The 20,509-nt window shown below is 31.5% G+C and overlaps 1 protein-coding gene across 2 annotated transcripts in view; it reads left to right on the top strand.

The window, feature by feature from the left end:
- Positions 1–19,813, top strand: part of CELF5 (CUGBP Elav-like member 5) — a 108,302-nt gene extending 88,489 nt beyond the window's left edge. The window contains exons 1-4 of one of the 2 annotated variants that reach the window (XM_051217963.1): positions 15,097–15,130; positions 15,686–15,825; positions 17,282–17,435; positions 19,681–19,813. In XM_051217963.1, the coding sequence (XP_051064396.1) occupies positions 15,708–15,825; positions 17,282–17,435; positions 19,681–19,744 (336 nt within the window). In that variant the 5' untranslated portion in view covers positions 15,097–15,130; positions 15,686–15,707 and the 3' untranslated portion in view covers positions 19,745–19,813. Of the gene's footprint in view, positions 1–1,158; positions 6,765–8,854; positions 15,131–15,685; positions 15,826–17,281; positions 17,436–19,680 lie in introns of those variants that run through there. The other variant, XM_051217962.1, reaches the window with a different exon arrangement.
- The last annotated feature ends 696 nt before the right edge of the window (positions 19,814–20,509 follow it).

The raw sequence follows: 20,509 nt of genomic DNA, 5'->3' as shown, positions 1-20,509 counted from the left end.
TCGGTGGAGTTCTACTATTCTACAACTTTTACAATCAAATTAGATACTACAATCAGTATAATTTTATTAAAGTGTTTTATAATAGTTATTACTAAAACTTATAACAGTTAAATACTATTTCAAGCATAAGAGGCTAACCATTTAGATGGTTGTCTTCTCAAGAAAGAAATCTATCAGATCATTATATCTCAGTTATAATGATTATTAAATGAAGATATTTAATCGATAAAGAGCCTTCTTTTTAGCTTGTTACCAGTTTTTTTGGGGCGAGACTATAATTTATAGACGAGCTTTGAACGAATCTTAAGTGACCTTGAGAAAGATTAGCCAATCACAAAACACTTCGTATAAAGTGAAAATATATTATACAATACTAATGAATAAAAGTGGATACATTTCTTTTAAATGGTTCAAAAATTTGTCAAATCTAGAAAGAGGTTCAAAAGTTCTTAAATCGCAATGCATACGATAGAGGGAATCATCCATATGACTTCATAATAGTCGGCACCTGGAGCCATGATAAGGTCGCAAAAATACTTTCAGCCTCAACCACATAGCTTCAATAGTGTTTGTGTGCACTCCGGTTGTCAGGCTCAAAAAATATCACTTGTGGATAACGACACGATGCAAATAACCAAGTCCATGTAAGTATCTGTACACTCTCCAATCATCCGTATATATTTTAGTACCTGGTAGCAATCAGTGTTACTGGTGCTTTTATTATCCAGTTCGCAACAATTGTCAGAATTTGCCCTATTCTCAATTTGGATCGACCAACAGAGTCATATCCTAGCACACACATTACATCGTAAGACAACATCATCACATGGTCCACATGTTATGTGCTTACCAAAATCACAAATAAAGGAACTTCTTAATAGTCCAATTTGTTGTAGCCGCTCAATTATCACATTTTCTCTAAAATCCACTGTGAACCAATCGTACGTGAGCATCGTGTACTGAAATTGGTGTCGTGACCTTGAACTCCCTGAAACATTTCTGATTAGATCGTCCATAAATTATAGTCTCGGCGAATCATTCAATTTAGTTAAGTGAAATAAGTTCTCTGAATATTAAAGACTCAATATCTTTTATAAATTCACTTTCACAACTCATATTATTATCATTATTATTATTCTGTCTAATTTTCTTCATTAGCCAACAGTTTAACAAATGATCAACGGTAAATTTATTTCTAATATTTTGTTTTTTTATTATTTCTTCTTGTACAACTCATTGATAATGACTGCTATGAATTGTTCAATTGAGTTCTTTATCTATTCACCTTGTTTTAAATGAAAGTTATTATTACTATTATTACTATCATTAGTATCATTATTTAGTTTAACCCTTGAAAATAATCTTTATTGTTGGGCATTGCACCAGATTGTGTTATATGTTAGTGTGTAGTAAAACGTGTTTACTTTTCTTGTTCCCGTTTTCATTGTCAATTGTTGGAAAAAACAAACAAACACAAACTATAGTAATTGTGTTAATTATGATTTCTTTGAATCATTTGTTCACCTTTTAAATTACTATTATAATTATGAATTATGAAGGTTTTATTAATAATGTAAAGTAAATGGTGCATCTATCTATCTGTCTACGTATTTATCTGTTCATCATTCTATACTATTGATGTGATATAGGAATATTGTTCATCTTGATTGTTATTGATTATCGTTGACGTTGCTAATTAGTAATTTATATTGAATCAATATATTGCTTCATGTTATTGATGACTATAACAAATAGTAATAATGATAACAACTATGGTGAACTATTTTTGATTTTAGTAATTTGCTATCGAAATTCCACATTGCTTTTTGTTTGTTTCTAATGATTATTTATTGACGTTGTCAACTGTTCAACTTTAAATGCTACTATTACTCACATTATCACTACTACTACTACTGCTACATCGGTCAGATTACTCTGAAGTATTAAGATTATCTTTACTGTTTAGTGTATTCTCATATTTATGTCAGTTGTCAGTTTATTAATGTTTCAGTGAATCAATGTGAGTATACGTCTGTACCAATGTATGTGTGTGCGTGTGCGTGTATATTTTGTGCTTGTGCATTTCAGTCAAAGATATTATTGTTTCGTCTTAAATGTTTATAGTATCCATAATGTATTTAACCGGTACAAAATGTTAAGTTTAAGAAAAGAGTGAATAATTTCAGTACACAAACATACCCCGCTATATTTTGCAGAATGCGATGTTATATAATTTAACAATACCTTGTTCCGTGAACTTATGCACACAAAATGTTTTGATGTAGTTCGTATTATTGTCATTATGAATGTAGACAATTAGTTGTCGTGTATTATATTTGGTTTAAATAAACAAATAAGCAAGAGCTATTTATTAATTCCTGAGAAAATATACATAAAGTGAATCGACTTGATCACTGATAACATGATTCATACAAAGGAAATTATTCATTTTACTTTTCACCTAATGGAAATTTGTAAGTAGTATAAGATTGTAAGCAAAATATGTTGGATTCATCAAAATGATAAAAGAGTAAGCAATGATAGAAAACTTGAAAAAATATATCGTGTCACTGAATAAAATATTTGTACCGGTTGGAATGAAATCAACATTTAAGAAAAGTGAGAATCGAAAACTATCGGGATTAACATAGACAATAGTACTGCAATGGAATAGAGTCTGAGTAGCTGTTTCCGTTAATTCCAGTACCACTGATCGACTGATTCATTGACTGATTCATTGAATATCAACGTTTAATAATATAAACAATCTTCGTCTCGTTATTAGCTAGAAAATCTAAACTTTGTTCCAATGAAGAGTGTTGAACAAACAATGATAATCTCCATTTGTTAATATCTGTTATGAAGTGCTTTATTTACTATTGTTATAATTCAACTGATTGGAAATTGCATAGTTTACTTATGATTTTAATAGTATAGCTGTAGCACCTCAATATATGAGGAGAAGAGTTCACATACAGATATTCACTACGTTGCATATATCAAGTACAGTTACATATGATAGATATGATAGTAGAATGTCAGAACCTGTTTATGTACACTTGATTGTTTGATTCGCTTTCTCTTTTCTTACTATTCAAAATTACATTATCTTGTTAAAGATGATTTATTTCCTAAAAATATAATAGAAAACGTCTTAAACTATTGAATATTCATTGACCCGATTACAAGTAATGCCTTCTGTACAGTCAGTGCCTGTATCCTGTCAAAATATTTGTTCAAGCATTGATCATTATTCATGTAATGTACTTATCAAGATCATACGGATGTGTGATTTGTACAATAAACACGCGAAATGAGTTGCATTTAACTTTTATCGAAACAAGAATATATCTCATTACATCCATTCAGTATTGATGACTGCTTGTGGAGATGATAGATCTAGGAAAAATGTCTCTTTTCAAGTTAATCAAACATTTCAGTGTTAACCGAGAAGATAAAAAGGACGATACAGGTGCATGACAGATTTGGGATGAAATATATTGATGACAACAGACAATGTATCCTGTCTCGTGATCCTTTCAATCATGCATTAATTGTTCATATTTCTGCTAGTGAACTGGATTTCGCATTATCATTTGTTCACATTGTTCTAGTGATTAATTTGGAACTGAAGAAATCATATCAAAATGTTAATTTAGCTAAAACGTTTGACTTCTGAAGACTTTCAAGAACATTTAATACAACAGAAATGACTGAGGAGCAAATGCAATCCCAATAATGAACCGTATTTCGAAACAGAATAAAAGTGATCAACTTCCACTAAATTTTGTAAAATAAAGTTTTTATTTTAACACAGTTTGTATACTTATTGGATAGATTACATTTACACCATTTCTGTTATCATCCTTTCTAAATGTAAATGACTGTAATTTTCAGGAAACATACAGTATTATTTCCGTAAGTTATAAGTCCTGCTATAACTATGAGATATGTTATCGGAATTCATTACTGCCAATACTACTAACATTCTTTACACTACTACTGCTATTAATACTACTGTGGTGTGTGCTACTAATGTCAATAGCTATGAGTAGTATGTATCATCAATAGAAAGTGAAATACCTGGCGGTAGAACGTTAAGAAGATCAGAGAAAAGAGAATGAAAACAGAGAATTATCGCCGTGGAAATGAAGGAACAATGAAGTCTGAGACGATTGTTTTATATTTGCAAAAGGAACAATCAAGTTTGAGACAACTGATTGACATTTTGCATATTCAGTATTTACTTTATGGTTCTTAGATTTTGCTAAAATGTTCTGTAGTTTTGTATTCAAATGCATTTGATTATCCCCACTTTTATTCTCGTTCACTACACGACTACTGTTATGTATGCTACTGATGTCAACAGATATAAGTGGTAAAGTGCCTGGCAACAGAAAATTGATATCAAAATGAAAAGAACAGGAATATAAAAATGGAGTAATTGTAATAACAACAGGAGTGATGGAACAATGAGATTTGTGAGGCACAATTGATGGAAGATATACAAATGGAGTATTGAATGTATGATTTTCATACTTCGTCAAGATTTTCTGTAATTTTGCATTAAACAATAAATTGGTCTTCCCCATCTCAGTTGTCTGTTCACTATTATTATTATTATTATTATTATTGTTACGACTACTAAATGATGTAATAATCGTATACACAATGAATCTATTCTTGAATTCGCAATTTTATTGAGTTTTTTAGTGGAATAAAGTTCATAACTCATTCCCGATCAGATTTTCTTTTTGGTTCTAATCATCCCAAGTTATTAAGATCCCTGCATCATTCCTTGTTTCCATGACCATAAATATCAGTTGAAATCCACCTCAATACATTTGAAATCAAAAAGACTATTGTCTGACTAAATAACAAATAACGCATTGTATTTATGGATTTTGATTTTATCATAAAAATGGTTTTAAGTGATTATTATCTGTTTTCAGTAAGAGGATTTATGGTGACTGTAGTATATTTAATAATTAGGTTTATGAGTCGATCTAAGCTAGATCATCATTGAAGATCTGAAAGACATCAGTTGTCTAGAGGTTAACCGTTTACAAGCGAGATTGAAAGTCCTAGATTGGAGTTCTGCGTGTGAGATCATGGATGCGCGCTGATGAGAAGTCTCATACTAGGACGAAATGACCGGCCAGTGCTTCCGCGTTTTCATTATTGGTTTAGCTTAGATCAACTCGTCAATTAGACTGTTAAATATACTACAGTCTTCACAAATTCCCTTATTGATAGTAATCATTTGCTCATTGCTGACTAACTTCAAGATGGATTTCCTAGAGTTCTACTGAGAAGCCGTGACCAGAAGAGTCTAATCCGTGTCGGGTGTTAGACAGTTATTCACCTCAGACAACAGACGAAGTTTTGTGCAAGGTCATGGATCGATTGAAGTTAGATATCATTTCTTTACATGTAGGATTTAGTTTTTCTACAGTCATCTTATTTAAGTACCTTACATAGTGTTTTTTAATCAAAATCTAGGCGTCATATCTATTATTAAAACAAGTAAAATGTATCCTTTATTACTTCATTTGTTTGTAAATTGGCAAATTAATGTAACTAGTACACAGAAGAAAAACGAAGAATACATATAGTCAGTCAGTGAACATGTACAGCAAAACACACGTATATTGGGCAGTAGTAACGGACATAACAAACTGAATAATTCTGGCCTACAAATTTACTCATAGGAGTACAGTGTTAATGGATAAGTCTCAGATTTCACAGGAGTGTTCATCAATAACGTTTAGGCTCATTTCTATATTAATACAACGTATTCGGCATAAAATGTTTCAGTTTGTTAATCGCAATAAATTTCTGATACTGTAATAGATGCTACTTATACTGACAGATATAAGTAGTACGTGACACCAATCACAAGTGGAATGTCTGGCAGCAGAAGATTGAGAAAATTAAGATGAAGAGAACAATAATGTAAACAGAAAGCAATTACAATAACAACAGGAATAAAAAATCGTGAAACATGTTAGGGGAACTTGGAGAAAGATATGCAAATACTATATTTAATGTATAGTCTTCATATTTTGCTAAATTACTCTGTACTTTTCAATTCAACAATAAATTGGTTTACGCCAGCGGGTCTCCGTTTCACTACAATACTACCTGACCGTCCTTCGGTATCGTTGATACTACTGGTCTCACTTCAAACGTGACTGAACTCAATTGGTTACGATTTCTTTCCAAAACTGACAATCACACAGAATAACGAATGTTCGTATTCTACATGGTAGGGGAGTAAAAGTTCACTCAAAACTAAAACTATATCAACGAATTCTGAGTCCACGGCTAACCTACTAAATTGCTTCTCACCACCTCCAGGATCAGGCCAAACATCCTGTAAAGTTAAGTTACTTACATTATCGACTAAATTAAAATTAGATCAACAAATTTTGATCAACGCAATGAACTTAACGGCAAATCACATCAATTCTCTTTTAATATCCACTCTGTATTTCTTTCTTATCAACACCAGTATACAAGTTAATGAATGATAAACTTATATCTATGTATATGATTAATAAATATGTATGAATTAGGTTCAAATCAACATCTATCTTTATATATATGTATGTATATAGGGCCAGAGGGATGCAATCTTTTCATATACCACCTACCACAGGAATTTGGCGATCCAGAATTGGCTCAGATGTTTATGCCATTTGGAACAGTAATCAGTGCTAAAGTATATGTTGATCGTGCAACGAATCAAAGTAAATGTTTTGGTAAGTTTTTTTTTCATTAATTTAAATAGTATTTAATTTAAAAGCTGTGGTGTTATTAGTTTAATGAAAAAAGTAGTAAACACGAGGTTTCACCTCCTTAATTTTGCCCAATTTTGATTTAAGCAGTTGAATAATATCACTAGCCCTCACATTATAAAAAGTGTAGTTATAAGACAATTTTATAGATTTCTACTTGATAAATGAGTTACTTTATAGTCAACTTTATCATCAATTTGTAGTAATGAAAGGAATTCTCCAAAGTATTATCCCTTCAAATGTGAAATGAGAGTTGTCAATTACTTGACTTTTTATTCTATACAAGCTATTTTATCAATTGTCTATTTGATCTTATGAGAACTTTTTCATTCTACTACGTATTAGGCAGTTATTATTCTGAATGTATTATTGGTCTATAATACGAAAATAACATTTTTATTTATTTATTTGATTACATAAACATTGGTACAAGGAGGTACCATATAGATATGCGCCACATAAATCGTGCGATTTGTGCAAGGGCTAGGATATTGACCGGGTACCGAAACTGGTGGTTTTATTAGGGGGCCATACACCGAGCCTTTGACCTAAAGGTCTGATCTAGAAGGAAATGGAGCAACATCAGGAGATGCAGTCCCATGGTAGCCGGTGACCAACAATTGATTCATACTCTATTTCTTCCCTCAGGACACTGGAGTCCATGTGCACCATTGGTTTGGAATCAAGGTTTTCTAACTCCCGTAGGTGGATCCTCCACATCCACCAACCAAGGTAAAGCGCTGGACATTCGCTTTTTGTCCTCTCAATTTCGTAATCAACACCCCCGCCACGAGAAGGTAGTAAATAGGATTTCCCTGGCAGCGTTTGTGTGCACGTGGCCATGTGAAAGCATTTGGAAAGGGCGAGTTGACTCTCCCCACTCTCGGCCGTACCAGGGCATTCGGGGGCACTACAATAACAAACCTTCTCTAATTCTGATAACAAAGTATAATACTTATCCTAACATGAACGACAACGCATACTTTATGAAATTTTGATAGGAATATAATTACCTGGTTATGAGTATATTAATGAAAAAATTACTTGTTCAAAACTTGACGAAGTTGAATAATCTTCAAACACACTTGATAGATATTAAATTTGAATTTACATGATTGAAGGTAACCAATAGAAAACTCTGAATCTAAGTTTCGTGTCAAATAGCCCTCATTTATAAAGCATATCATAACTATTAAGGGAATGACTTTTCGAGTCCTTATCAAACAGTATCATAGTTGCAGACATTAATAATAAGTTGTCCCATCTAGATCTGACTGAAACATTTAAAATGATTGCCTCTACCCACTTAACATCCAAACATGTGGAAATGCTTAGATTAGTAAACACATTGCAAATGGACTGATGGAATGTGATCTGTACTAAAGATTAAACAAACACCACGTTGACCAGAGGAGGAAGAAATCAAGAAGAAGCACTGAAAGTGGATAGGACACACATTGAGGACAGCACCCAAATGCGTCACAAGGCGTGCTCTCACTTGGAATCCTCAAGGTCAAAGGAGAAGAGGGAAACCAAAAAACACATTACGTCATGAGAGACAGACATGGAAAGTATGATCAAAAATTGGATAGGACTAGAAAGGAAGGCTCATAACAGAGTGGGTCGGAGAACGCTGATCGGCAGCGTATGCTCCATTGGGAGTAATAGACGTAAGTAAGTAAGTAAGCAAGTAACGTTGACCATTAATCACCGCTCAATAATTGTAAATACCCAGAGTTTCCCTGAACCATATTGCATAATATTATATGATAAACTATTAGACAATTTCATAATCTCCATGTTTACTGTTTAAATAAACTTCAACTATTATACAATGAAATGTTTTTTAAAAAATATCTTCAATCGTTTGAACAACATTTTAATTTGTTCAATGATCATTATCCTTAAACAGGTTCAATGAAACCGGAAGTAATGCTCAATCAGTAAACATAAAATTATAAATGATGCAAAAATCAATATTCACATAATACCATTACTTATTTGTCTCGTAATAATAGATTATAATTCTTTGTTTTTTAATATTATTTTATTAGGTTTTGTTAGCTTTGATAATCCATCAAGCGCACAAACAGCTATACATGCAATGAATGGTTTTCAAATTGGTATGAAACGTCTTAAAGTTCAATTGAAACGTCCAAAAAGTGATTCTACAAAACCATATTGAATTAAAACTACAATAATAATAATAATAATAATAATATACAGTGTTCAATATGATTTTAACTTTATTTTCTCCTCTTTTTATTCTCTTTTTTCTTCTTTTATTCTGATCTTCTTTGATGTTATTATTTTAAACATTCTATATTAATAACAACCTAGTATATTTATGTTTACGAATTAAATGTACACGTCCATATAATTGTATTCAATGTACACAAGTTTAGAAGGAGAGGAAAAGAAAGAGGAAGTGAAGGTGAAATTCATGCATACATGTGAACAAAAAGTAATGGACAAATATTTTCATCATAAATATAATGGTAGAATGAAATCTAAAAGTGTATTCTTCTATTTTATTTTTCTTTCGAAATTCAGTAGAACCTGTTCATTATTTTGTCTAGTGTACATACTTGTATACACATAATTACGATAATAGTAATGAATAAGGGATTAATTCTCCTAAGAATTACAATTCAATGAACATCTTCAGTTTAATCAAATAAACTCTACATTTCCAGATGAAAATACAATAAGATAGAAAAAAGCTGGATAACGTTTTAAACTACTTATTTCAACAAAAGTAGTTCTCAACAAAATAAACAAATAATCATATTTGAATGAATGAAAACTAACATTTTATGTGATGTTCTTAGTTCAATATTACTTTTAAACGAGGAACAAAAAACGTACGACTTTTTTTGAGGAGGAATATTTTCTGCAGTTTTATTTAATGTTGTTTTATTTGTTTCACAAATTAATCATTTACTGTACCGCTTTATCATTTATTTCAATTCGGCATAATTCTACCAATTTTAATGTATGTATGTAGATTTGTTCGTTTGTGTGTATGTACGTATGTTTTGTTCACAAACACTTCTCGTAAATTACTTTCATAAAATGTACGATTGAAAAAATAGAAGAAACTCCTTTTGTTTCCTCAATCACTAGTAATTTATTTTGATCTCTATTATTTTATTCCTTTAGACTGAAATATAGTTTGCTGTTATTGATTATCTTTGCAAACTAATACTGACCATAATCTTTGGTCAATGGTAATTCATTTTTGAAATGGTTCTATTTTTTTGTGTGTTATTTATTGAACTACTTGTAAGTAAGCAAATTTGTTTATCTTAAAATAATCTGCATTTATTGTGATCGATATTTGGAGGGGATGATGTGTAATACCTGATGGAAGTATATACGTTACTAAATGTATTGGCCCAATTGGTTGCATTATAAATATTCAAAATTGACAATAAACACTGATATACTGAAAATTTACTAAACAAGCACGATAAATAATCATCTTTCCTAATTTTATTACTTACCTATAACATTTGGAAATTAGTGAGTAGTATATGTAATCTAACATGAAGAAGAGGAGAATAATAAATTGCTTGATTGTTACATTCCTCATTTGGAATAAACTTTTTACTTTATTTTACATAAAAATAAACAAGAAATATTTTTCAAACAATAACTACATAAATTACTCTTCAATATTAGAAATAAATACATTTACAGCGAAGAGAATATCTTTAAAAAAGCAGGTAAATATATGAGTTATTTCAGTTATGTAACATCTCCTCTCACATTTATACGTATACACTTAATGATCTCATAGCTACAAGATCATCATATTTCATCTAACTTCGAACTGGATTTCAAGTATCATTTCAAATATATTAATAATCCTTTATAATTATTTGTGTATATGCAGTGTACGTGTGTGTGTGAAAAGAGAATGATAAAATGTTTATTTCTTTTCGTTTTTGCTTATGAACGAGACTGTCTAAGGGAATTTGTTGATATATATATATATATATAATTGGAAGTTTACATGTATACCTATGTAGTTTGTTCAGTAATGTCAGTATAGTGGAAGCCAGAGCAGTCGACACCGATTTAGCCCATCTTCAGAGCCAATGTGATGTTAATCTGGCTCTAAAATTTCTAGTAAACGGATAGTCATTTAAAACAATTCTGGTCTACGCTCGTAAGACCTGGATATTCAAATGTGAAGGTGATTATTGACTCATAGTTTTCGAGTTTGTTATCCTCAAAAATTGCTCACATCTGATACAAGCACCATTTCGGTGATGACTAGGTTTGCTAATGTTTGTTTTGACTCATAGAAGACAATTTAGTGCGTGTCACCATTAAATACATTTTATGAATGTCGTCCTAGTCTCTTTTTTAACAACCACTAATTATCAACTGTGGGACTGAGTGGGGAAGATATAGAGATGTAAGTTTATGATATAGTAGCATTTTATCACAGAACGTTGTATGTCACTAGGACCTCTCGATCCACATAGATCTTCCGGCTGGGTAGCTAGATTTCATGCAACCCAGTGGGTTGAGTTATCATTAGAACTGGTCCAGAATAGGATCCAGTAGAGACTTCTTATAGTTGTGTCCAAGACTGATATAATTTATGATAGTTCTTTAAACAGGAAAATAATCTTTATTGACCATATTTTCGACTGAGTTATACCTCCTTTTAAATACTATACTTGTTCATCTATTCCTTGGCTGTATGACTTTTCTCTTTCTCATTTCCTCATGATATTCCGACTTATACAGTGAAATAATGGTAAATAAAATGCTAAAATTTCTGTTAAAACATAAGAAATTTGTCTTTAAATTGTTTTCAAGGATGAATTTAGTTTATCCAAATTTCCACTTGGACAGATGTAAAAATATGATTAATATCATGCGCGATCGGGCTTGGGCCGGAATAAAGTACGAGGGTTGGGCATGGGGTTTGCGACTTCATCCCGTAGAAAACTAACTCGCTAAAACAACGATAACCAGAAAAGATAATTCAAACCATTTAAACTCTCCCCTGGGGGTTGCAAGATCTTCATTTAGACGAGTTGTGACGCCTCATGGTGAGAGCCGAGTTCCATCGGGAGTCACGTGGCTGACGACCCTTTTGACAACCAGAGCAACCACTAATTTAGGAACATGGAATGGTCGTACAATGTAGGAGACCGTGAGAGTCATCCAAATTACTGAATGCGAAACTATCCTCCAATGTAAATCAAATTAATTAGAAATAGGTGGTATTTCAAGGACTTAATCTTTTATTCTTTTAACAGATATATACAGAAATACTAGCTATTCCATGCAACATGAAGAACCAACAAGAAATTGTTCTATAAAAGAAACTTAATCATAGCATAAAATCATCATTATAAGAGTCAGTAAATGTGTGCCTTCGAGAAATATCGGTAAACACCAAAATTTTTATTTGTTTTCTATCTGCGTTACAACTTCAAAGATTAATGGTAAATCCACAACAGATAAGCCCATTCACTGTAGTTTTTATAAACTAAGATTTGAATTTTAATGACAGATCTAAGATGACGTCCTCTTTGGAACTTGTCAGTTCGATGTTCATCCTTTCGAGTACACAGTGAGTCTCAAACGCTATGCCAACACTTCAGACACCAACAATTAATATTCCAGGATATGAACCCACATAAATAATTGTAACTATCATCCTCTTTGGATCAATTAGTCCTTAAATGAACTCAGCAGATTATTAGTTATCATATGGGGACTTGAATTAATGGGTATTGAGTTCAAATCTCAGTGAGTACATCCAGAATGAAATATATATCATAGATTCCACCATTATACACAAGAGAAGTATTTTGGGATACGTTCAATGACCTTGTTCGCTATTAGTAATCAATCAAACAGTGAGTAAAATGCAAACATTTACAAATGGTAGTAAACTGGATACTAAAATAAATGATCATATGACTCGACTGATGAAGACTTTAATAATATAACTCATAAAGAACCTTAAAAACTGCTATAATTAGAGCATTTGATTACAGCAATTACAATCGTCGAATGATAATAAATTCATTTCCGTTTCTTAAAATTATTCAGTACCTTAAATGGGACGGTCATGAACACATCTAACTTATCTCAATTTTAACAAACATGAAAATATCTTCCAACCGATTCATAGAGTTATTGAAATCATCTGACTGAAATAATTATTTAGTATCCAAATATCTATCGAATATATACAAACTGTAAACTTCAAAATGAATCGGCCAACTGGAAAAAACATCACTTACACTATTCATGATTGTTCATAACTATATCGGTAGCATTCAACGGTCTTTATAGGGTTTCGTGTGTATACACATTCTGCGAAATAGTTATGGATTATTTTAAATGTAAAAATTCGTTTACTAAGAATGTGAAATTTTACACTATGAATATTCAAGATCTCTATTACCATATGTGCAACTTGAGCAGATGAGCTTGATAAAATGTTAAGTCAAACGTTTTAGTACATCTACTATGTATACGTTACATGGGCTCAGTAGCTCAATAGATAATGCGTTTGAAATGAGAAGTGCTAAGTTTGAGTCTCAATATGAATATGAATACTGTAGGTAGATAGTAAACGGACGGGTCCCAAACTGAAAAAGACCCATGCCCTGGAATCCATTGTCAATCATACACCAAGTATATAAAAAATATGGTTAGTAGTAAAAATATCCAACTCATAGCTGATAAGATCTATACTCAAACAATGCAATACTTACTCTAATCAGGTTCACTGTATAGTATCACTAATATTTAAAAACACATAAATTATGATTCAAAGCGAACGGTATAAATCTGCACTTGGTTACTGTAATATAATCAAATAAACTAATTTAAGTGTATAATGCCTGAACAAAAGACTTTAAATTTAAAGTTTGACCAGTTAGCCTACATTTATTCAATGTAATAATATAGAAATCTTTAATAAATTCACATTACATAAGTGTCAATCTATTTCTATTTATTTAGTCTCTATGGAAAAAAATGTTACATTTTATCAATATTCAATGTTCTATATATAATGTCATATAATTCTTCATAATTATGTAACAAATTTTGTCAATTATTGATTTGTTTCTCTTATTGATTTTTTATGGATCAATTGTCATACCCCAATTTAAAATGTTGAATATATTCAGTATAAATAGTCTCTAATTTGAACTGATATTTATTTAACTTTTAGATTTTCTTTTTGATCATGTGAGTTCAATTGGGATAATGTAAATTTTATTTTAAAAAAGATTATTTCTTCTTATAGTAGTAATGGTAAGTTCATTGGAATAAAGAAAACAGATTTTAATGTTATGCAGGAAAATATCTTACAACTATCCTCATATACTGACTTCTTATTGCTGTTCAGTATTCGTTGGTTGGCAATGGCTGTTTAGTGAAAGTACATTAGTGATGTAAACCATTTTCTTGGCTTAACTGTTGAGTAGCTTTATGAACAATATTTATGATCTTTTAAAGTAAACAACAGTTAATGTCCCCTTTAAAACTGAATTATAACATCCCTGTGTTAGTGTTCACAGGCGCGACTTCGTGGATTGGTTGAAGTTAGATATTAGCTCCATAGGATGCTAGGTCAGCGGTTTAAAGTTAAGCGTTCGCGCGCTTGACTGATAAGTCTTGGGTTGGAATGTCGCGAGACGGGATCGTGGATGCGCACTGCTGAGTAGTCCCACAGCTAGTCGAAATGGTCGTCTAGTGCTTCCACGTTTCCCATGGTTGTCTAGCTTCAATAGAATTATGAATTCAACTAAAAAATAGAAATTTTCTTTATCGACAGTTATACAGAATGACTTAATACTGCAGTAATGTCAGTTTACACTTTTGTTTACTTACTACATTATCACTTTGAACTAATCAATTTCGAATTTCGTTAATGCAATCAAAAGACGAAGGTTATCAGAATTATGTGATGATATATTTGCGCAATACATTTCGAACAATCTTATCACACACATATACTCGTTATGACATGAAAACTAAAAAAAGTCAATTAGACAAACTAAGGGTAAGCCGTAACAAAAAAAGAAGTACACAAAAACAATGTGAAAACCATTCTGGATAATAAATCAATATTTCCAATTTCATATTAATCCTGCCAATTGGATACTAATCTATATTTATATAACATGCATACACACACAACAAACTTAACAAAATATTATCCAAATTGAATTTATTCATTACATAAGATCGATGTTTAAAATATTTCAGAATAAACTACACCATAGAGCCAACCTTGAATTTTTTTAAAAATTACTACTTAGCTAGTAGCATATATGGATGTATGTATAGATTTTTTTATGTTATAGATATTCTCCAAGGTTTACACTTGGTTTCTATTGATATTGAGTATTTTTGTCACGGGAACTTATCTATCAGTATGGAATAAGTTCTTCTTGAATGGTTACTAAAATTAATTTTATGAATACATCTGCATATATCCCCTCCCTCTCATTATCTCGATATGTTAACGAGTTAACAACAACATCATATTCTTACCTGTTCAAGTGTCTACAAATAGTGTATTGCCTATTGTTTACCAATTTTTATATTCATGATTTACCACAGAAATTTCCTTTGAGCTAAAGATTAAACATTCTTCAAGAAAATAATCTGTTTCAAGTTAATTATTAATGAGGAGTCCCACAATAGGACGAAACGGCCATCCAGTTCTTTCAGGTTTTCCATGGTGGTTTAGCTTCAATTGACTGATGATCTCAACTACTAAATTACTATAAGATCCGCAAAATGTTTTTTCTGATATTATTGTTTGAAATTTTTGCGTTAGTTTATTATATAACACAATTTTTTTGTCTTTTTCTTTTCTGAATAAATAGTCATAATAAACGCTGAACAGAAATGAATTTAATCTCCACTAGTCTATTGCTATTTTTATCTATTGCATCATTATCAATTATGCCAGTGGTAAATACCGAATTCAGTGATCTTTATATTCCAATTGAATTTAATGAAAATAGTAAGTTTATATCTAAACGAAACTGAATTATGCAAACAATATGAAGATTCATACAATGAAATATATGCCATACTATATCATCTTTTCACACTCGTGGTTTGTCTAAGTCTTTATTCTTCTGATAATCAAAGAGTTAGCTATTTCCATGAATTTTTATCACTTGTAAATTCAACCATGACCGAATGTGATTTTCTAACCTGTCATTCGGTCATCACTATAGATTATCGCTTTTCAATGGACAATATCCCCAGTAATTTCATCTAATTACCCAAAATCTGAACAGAGGCGTCAGTGGAACAATGTGGTGACAAAGAAATGTAAAACGATGAGATAATTAAAAAGCTTGGTTTTTAAGGACTTCTACAGATATTTCCAACAATGGAGATGAAGATGCAATGTATGTGTGTTGTTAAATTGGGCACAATAAGGCCTACGATTGATTAGTGTACACTTAAGTTTGTAACCTGTTAAGTTTTGATGAACTACTTCAAACTCTTAATTCAAGCATAAAAATGATTCAAATTCATTTTGACATATATGCATGCATCTGTTCACTTGAGAACGCAACATTCGACAGTCAATGCATTATTTTGATGATTAAAGTCAAACTTTTGGAATATCATTTTGTTTCATTCTCCCGTATGATAGTTATATCTGCAGTGAGTTCCAAACTTATTATGAATTCCTTGGTCTGTAACTAACAAAGTGAATAATTATCAAGTACTCAGTTGAGTTGATGGAATACACATGCCTTTTTCTATACTTTATCTGTCTATCAGTAGGTAAAATTTACATGCTTTACTTTATTCTACTTGTAATTAAACCCTAAAGAGACTTGTCTTAAATTCCTGCCTATCATATCGTTATTAAATTATCGGATAAAAGAGATTACTAACTATTTCTAACAATATTCAGACTTCATGACAAATATTGTTTAACTGTGCCAATGCGATATGTTGATTATTTCTTTTTATCATAAGTAAACTCTCTAACAACTTGTTCAACGGATTATTTTAAAGGCTGATCATAGTACTATACAGTTCTGCTTACCATCATGTTTTAATATTTAAATGGAAGGAAACTATGTTTAAACGGTTTTAAAACTCAATTTAGATTGATAAGTACTTCAGTGTCAAAAGCTTCAAATATTCCAGAAGTAGCGAATGTTTGTGCTTTAATGAAGAATCATTTGATAAATGAAATGAACCATTTGGTATTGACCACCTTATAGATCCTATTATCTGTTCACATATTTCAAATCATTTAACTTTTCAACAGATATACTATTTAGAACTTTATCGTATGTTTTAATAAAATGTCTCATGTAGTATATCCTGTCCATATACATATCCTGTCCACGCTAATGCTGGAGATCATGTATCTACTGTTAGATATATTTCAGATAATCTGTTTTATGAAGATTTTAATTTTGCGTTTATTCATTAAAAAATTTCAGATCAAATGTTCCTTCGGTTGGAACAATTTAAGCTTGTATTAGATAAGGACGATCAGTTGACAGTGAAAGATGGTGATTGTGTAACAACAGTGGATTTGGCTGCACCGAATGCCAAAGAAATTAAAGCTCACAAAGCACATAGGCAAGTGACAAGGTCAGTCTTGCTGGACGACATTATTTCACACAGAGATAAGCAATTTAAATATTTAAATAGATTTTTTTATCTCCATCTTCCCTTGAACTCCTGTTTACTGTCTTGTTCGGTTGACCTCGTAACACTTAACTGACTGATATTCTCCATAAGCATTGACAGTCTAGATCTATACCAGTATGTCTACCAACTACCGACTGACATCCATGTCATGTTCCTAATCGTTTTCGGAATTGTTTAAATTTCGTTGACACAGAATTTTGACATTAACCGAAATGAATTGATGTTCATGGTTGTAGGAATACACTAATATTAATGATGATACATCATGTCGTTTCACTGCCAGTTTACATCCATGTATGTTTAGGTGAAGAGGAGGGGACCACGTTATTTAAGGAAATACCTATTCTCCATCCCATCAAAACTGTTTTAGGGATTTCCGAGATATGTCCCATACATGGTTGGACTGTTTATTTTGTGGTTTTCGGGGTTCATTTTGCAATGACCGGTCAATTCATTAGTAATATTTTTATGAAGCTTCTGATATAACGGTTTTCTCTATCATGATAAAATATTTGATCTGTGACTTGTATTTCCGTATACTTGTTCGTTGAGCATTCTTGGGTTTGTAGCGTTTATTAGAACAACTAGAAAGAAATTTTGTCTCCTAACTCCTCTTTTCTTTGTAAAATCGACACTATTAATCCAGCTAATTTCTTTCGACAATAATAAATGTATCGTTAATAGCTGAATTTTATTAAAATTATCAGTTCTCATTTGAAGAACACGTTTTTAAAAATATTCATAAAAAGCTGATATATTTTATGAATGAAATTAATTGGTTAGAATCATATGTGTGGTTGGTTGGTTATTATTAGTTGTTTAATAGTTGAGATCATGAGTCGACTGAAGCTAGACCACCATGGAAAACCTGGAAGCACTAGATGTCCGTTTCATCTTTCTGTGGGACTCCTCACATGTGCACATCCACGGGTCTGTTGTGAGACAGTAACTCACTGAAGACAATAGTGGACGGTGGCTCAATTTCGTGAATTGGATGAAGTTAGACATTAACACTGTTGGATGCCAGTCAGCTCACTGGCCTAGAGGTTAAAAATTCGCGTGCGAGACTGATAAATCTTGAGTTCGAATCCCAGGGGTTGGGGTTGCGGATGCGCACTACTGATGAATCTCACAACAGAATGAAATGGTCGTCTAGAGCTTGCAGGTTTTCCATGGTGGTCTAACTTCAATTGACTCATGAACTCAACTACTAAATTATTATTAGTTGATCTTCGATAAAGTGGAAAATCGATTCGAATCGCATATCGAGATTTACTCCAGGAATCATTCCATCGATACGTCTGAATTGCATGTTACAGTATAAATGCCATAATCATACAATAATATCCTATTCTTGAGTAGTACGAGTTCTGTTCCAAGCGACAAGCGTTCAGATCTCCTAAAAAGATTATTAGTTTCTTCAAAGCTGAAGATCTATCTGACTAATAAACAGCAATAATCACAAAACATTTTTCAGAAACTTTTTTGATCGACTGTAGGATTAATTATTAAGTAAAGGTTTTGGTATTTTAATTAACATTACCAGTTTCAATTGAGAAATAATGAAAGAATCAGTGAGTCGTAAAGAGGAAGTTTAAAGTATTATGTCCCAGTTTTTATGTCAATTAAATAGGACAAAACAGATTATCTTCAGGATTTTAAAAGATAAGCATGCTGTTAATTTTCATGATTCTGTTACCACCAACTAGAGAATAGTGAATTATCGACTGGACTAATGACACATAAAACGCTATCTGTTAAATCCACAACACTAATCTCAGTCTCTGCGATATGAATCGTGCATTTCAAACATACTAGGTTTATATAACAACCAAACAGACGACATCGTATCATAAAATAGGAAACAACGTTTGTACAAGATTTAGCCAAATGTGGCTGTGAATGTGGGAGATAGTACTTGATGGATTGGGCATAACTCATGAATGGTAAATCGTATAATAACGGTTCATAGGTCAAAATAAAGCTTATGATAGTAGGAACATTAATATACATAGCTTAGCTGCTTACTAATTATACGATAAAAATATACGTATAGTATTAGTTCAGATATAGATTCCAACAGTTACTATTCATTATTCTTATCGGGATATAACACTTATCTTCTTTTTTTGAAGAGATTCCTTATTTAAATTTATTTTTGTTTTTATTAAAATTCTATTTTTAGAATATGTACATCATGGTATAGCAAAAACGTGGCAAAAAAGTCTAATTCAACCGTTAAAAAGTAGTACATTTTACTAAAATGTGAAAATTTTACTTTGCAAAAAACATTTCAATAAAACTGATTATTGATTGTATGTGTTTAATTTTCATTGATTTTCATTTCACTCTCATCTTCCTTTATATTATTGATTAGTAATTAGCATTATAAATTGATGAAGATCCTCCAATTTCATTGAGATCATGAACCGATCTATGTATGATCACTATTGAGAAGCTTGAAACTATTTCGTTCTAGTATGAGATTCTTAAGCATTGTGTTGTATAACGTCAGTGATTGATTATTAGCAGGAAAAGTTTAATTGATTACTTTGAATACAATTTTATATATAAGATCGATGCATTAAATGTGATGAGAATAGAAGCTGTGATATCGGTAGTAATAATAAAACAATACTGATCGAATCATGACAGTGGCAACACATGGGAAATATTCATATGTATAATAGAGTGCTGCATTAGTCATTCTTGTGATTCTAGGATAACGTAATCTATTTAACTGTCATATTTTTATATACTAGCTATACTAGCAGTACCAACCAGAGCGACACTGTCTACTCTTTAAATTCTATCAACCAAAAGACAACGCAATCTCAAGGTTAGATGAGCTTGGAAACTTGGTGATGTCAGATGATTGTAACCAATCGACATAAATCCTCGTACTTGAGTTTCTTGCCAGTTGTTGCTACATATAGGCATAATATATCGACATTTTTGCTGATGACGATATTATCCACTGAAATTCGAATACATATGACTTAGTATCACTTACT

Source organism: Schistosoma haematobium, chromosome 7 (genome assembly GCF_000699445.3).
Source record: "Schistosoma haematobium chromosome 7, whole genome shotgun sequence".
NCBI lineage: Eukaryota > Metazoa > Platyhelminthes > Trematoda > Strigeidida > Schistosomatidae > Schistosoma > Schistosoma haematobium.
The sequence above is the reverse complement of the archived record's forward strand: the minus strand, read 5'-3'. Positions and strand labels throughout refer to the sequence as shown.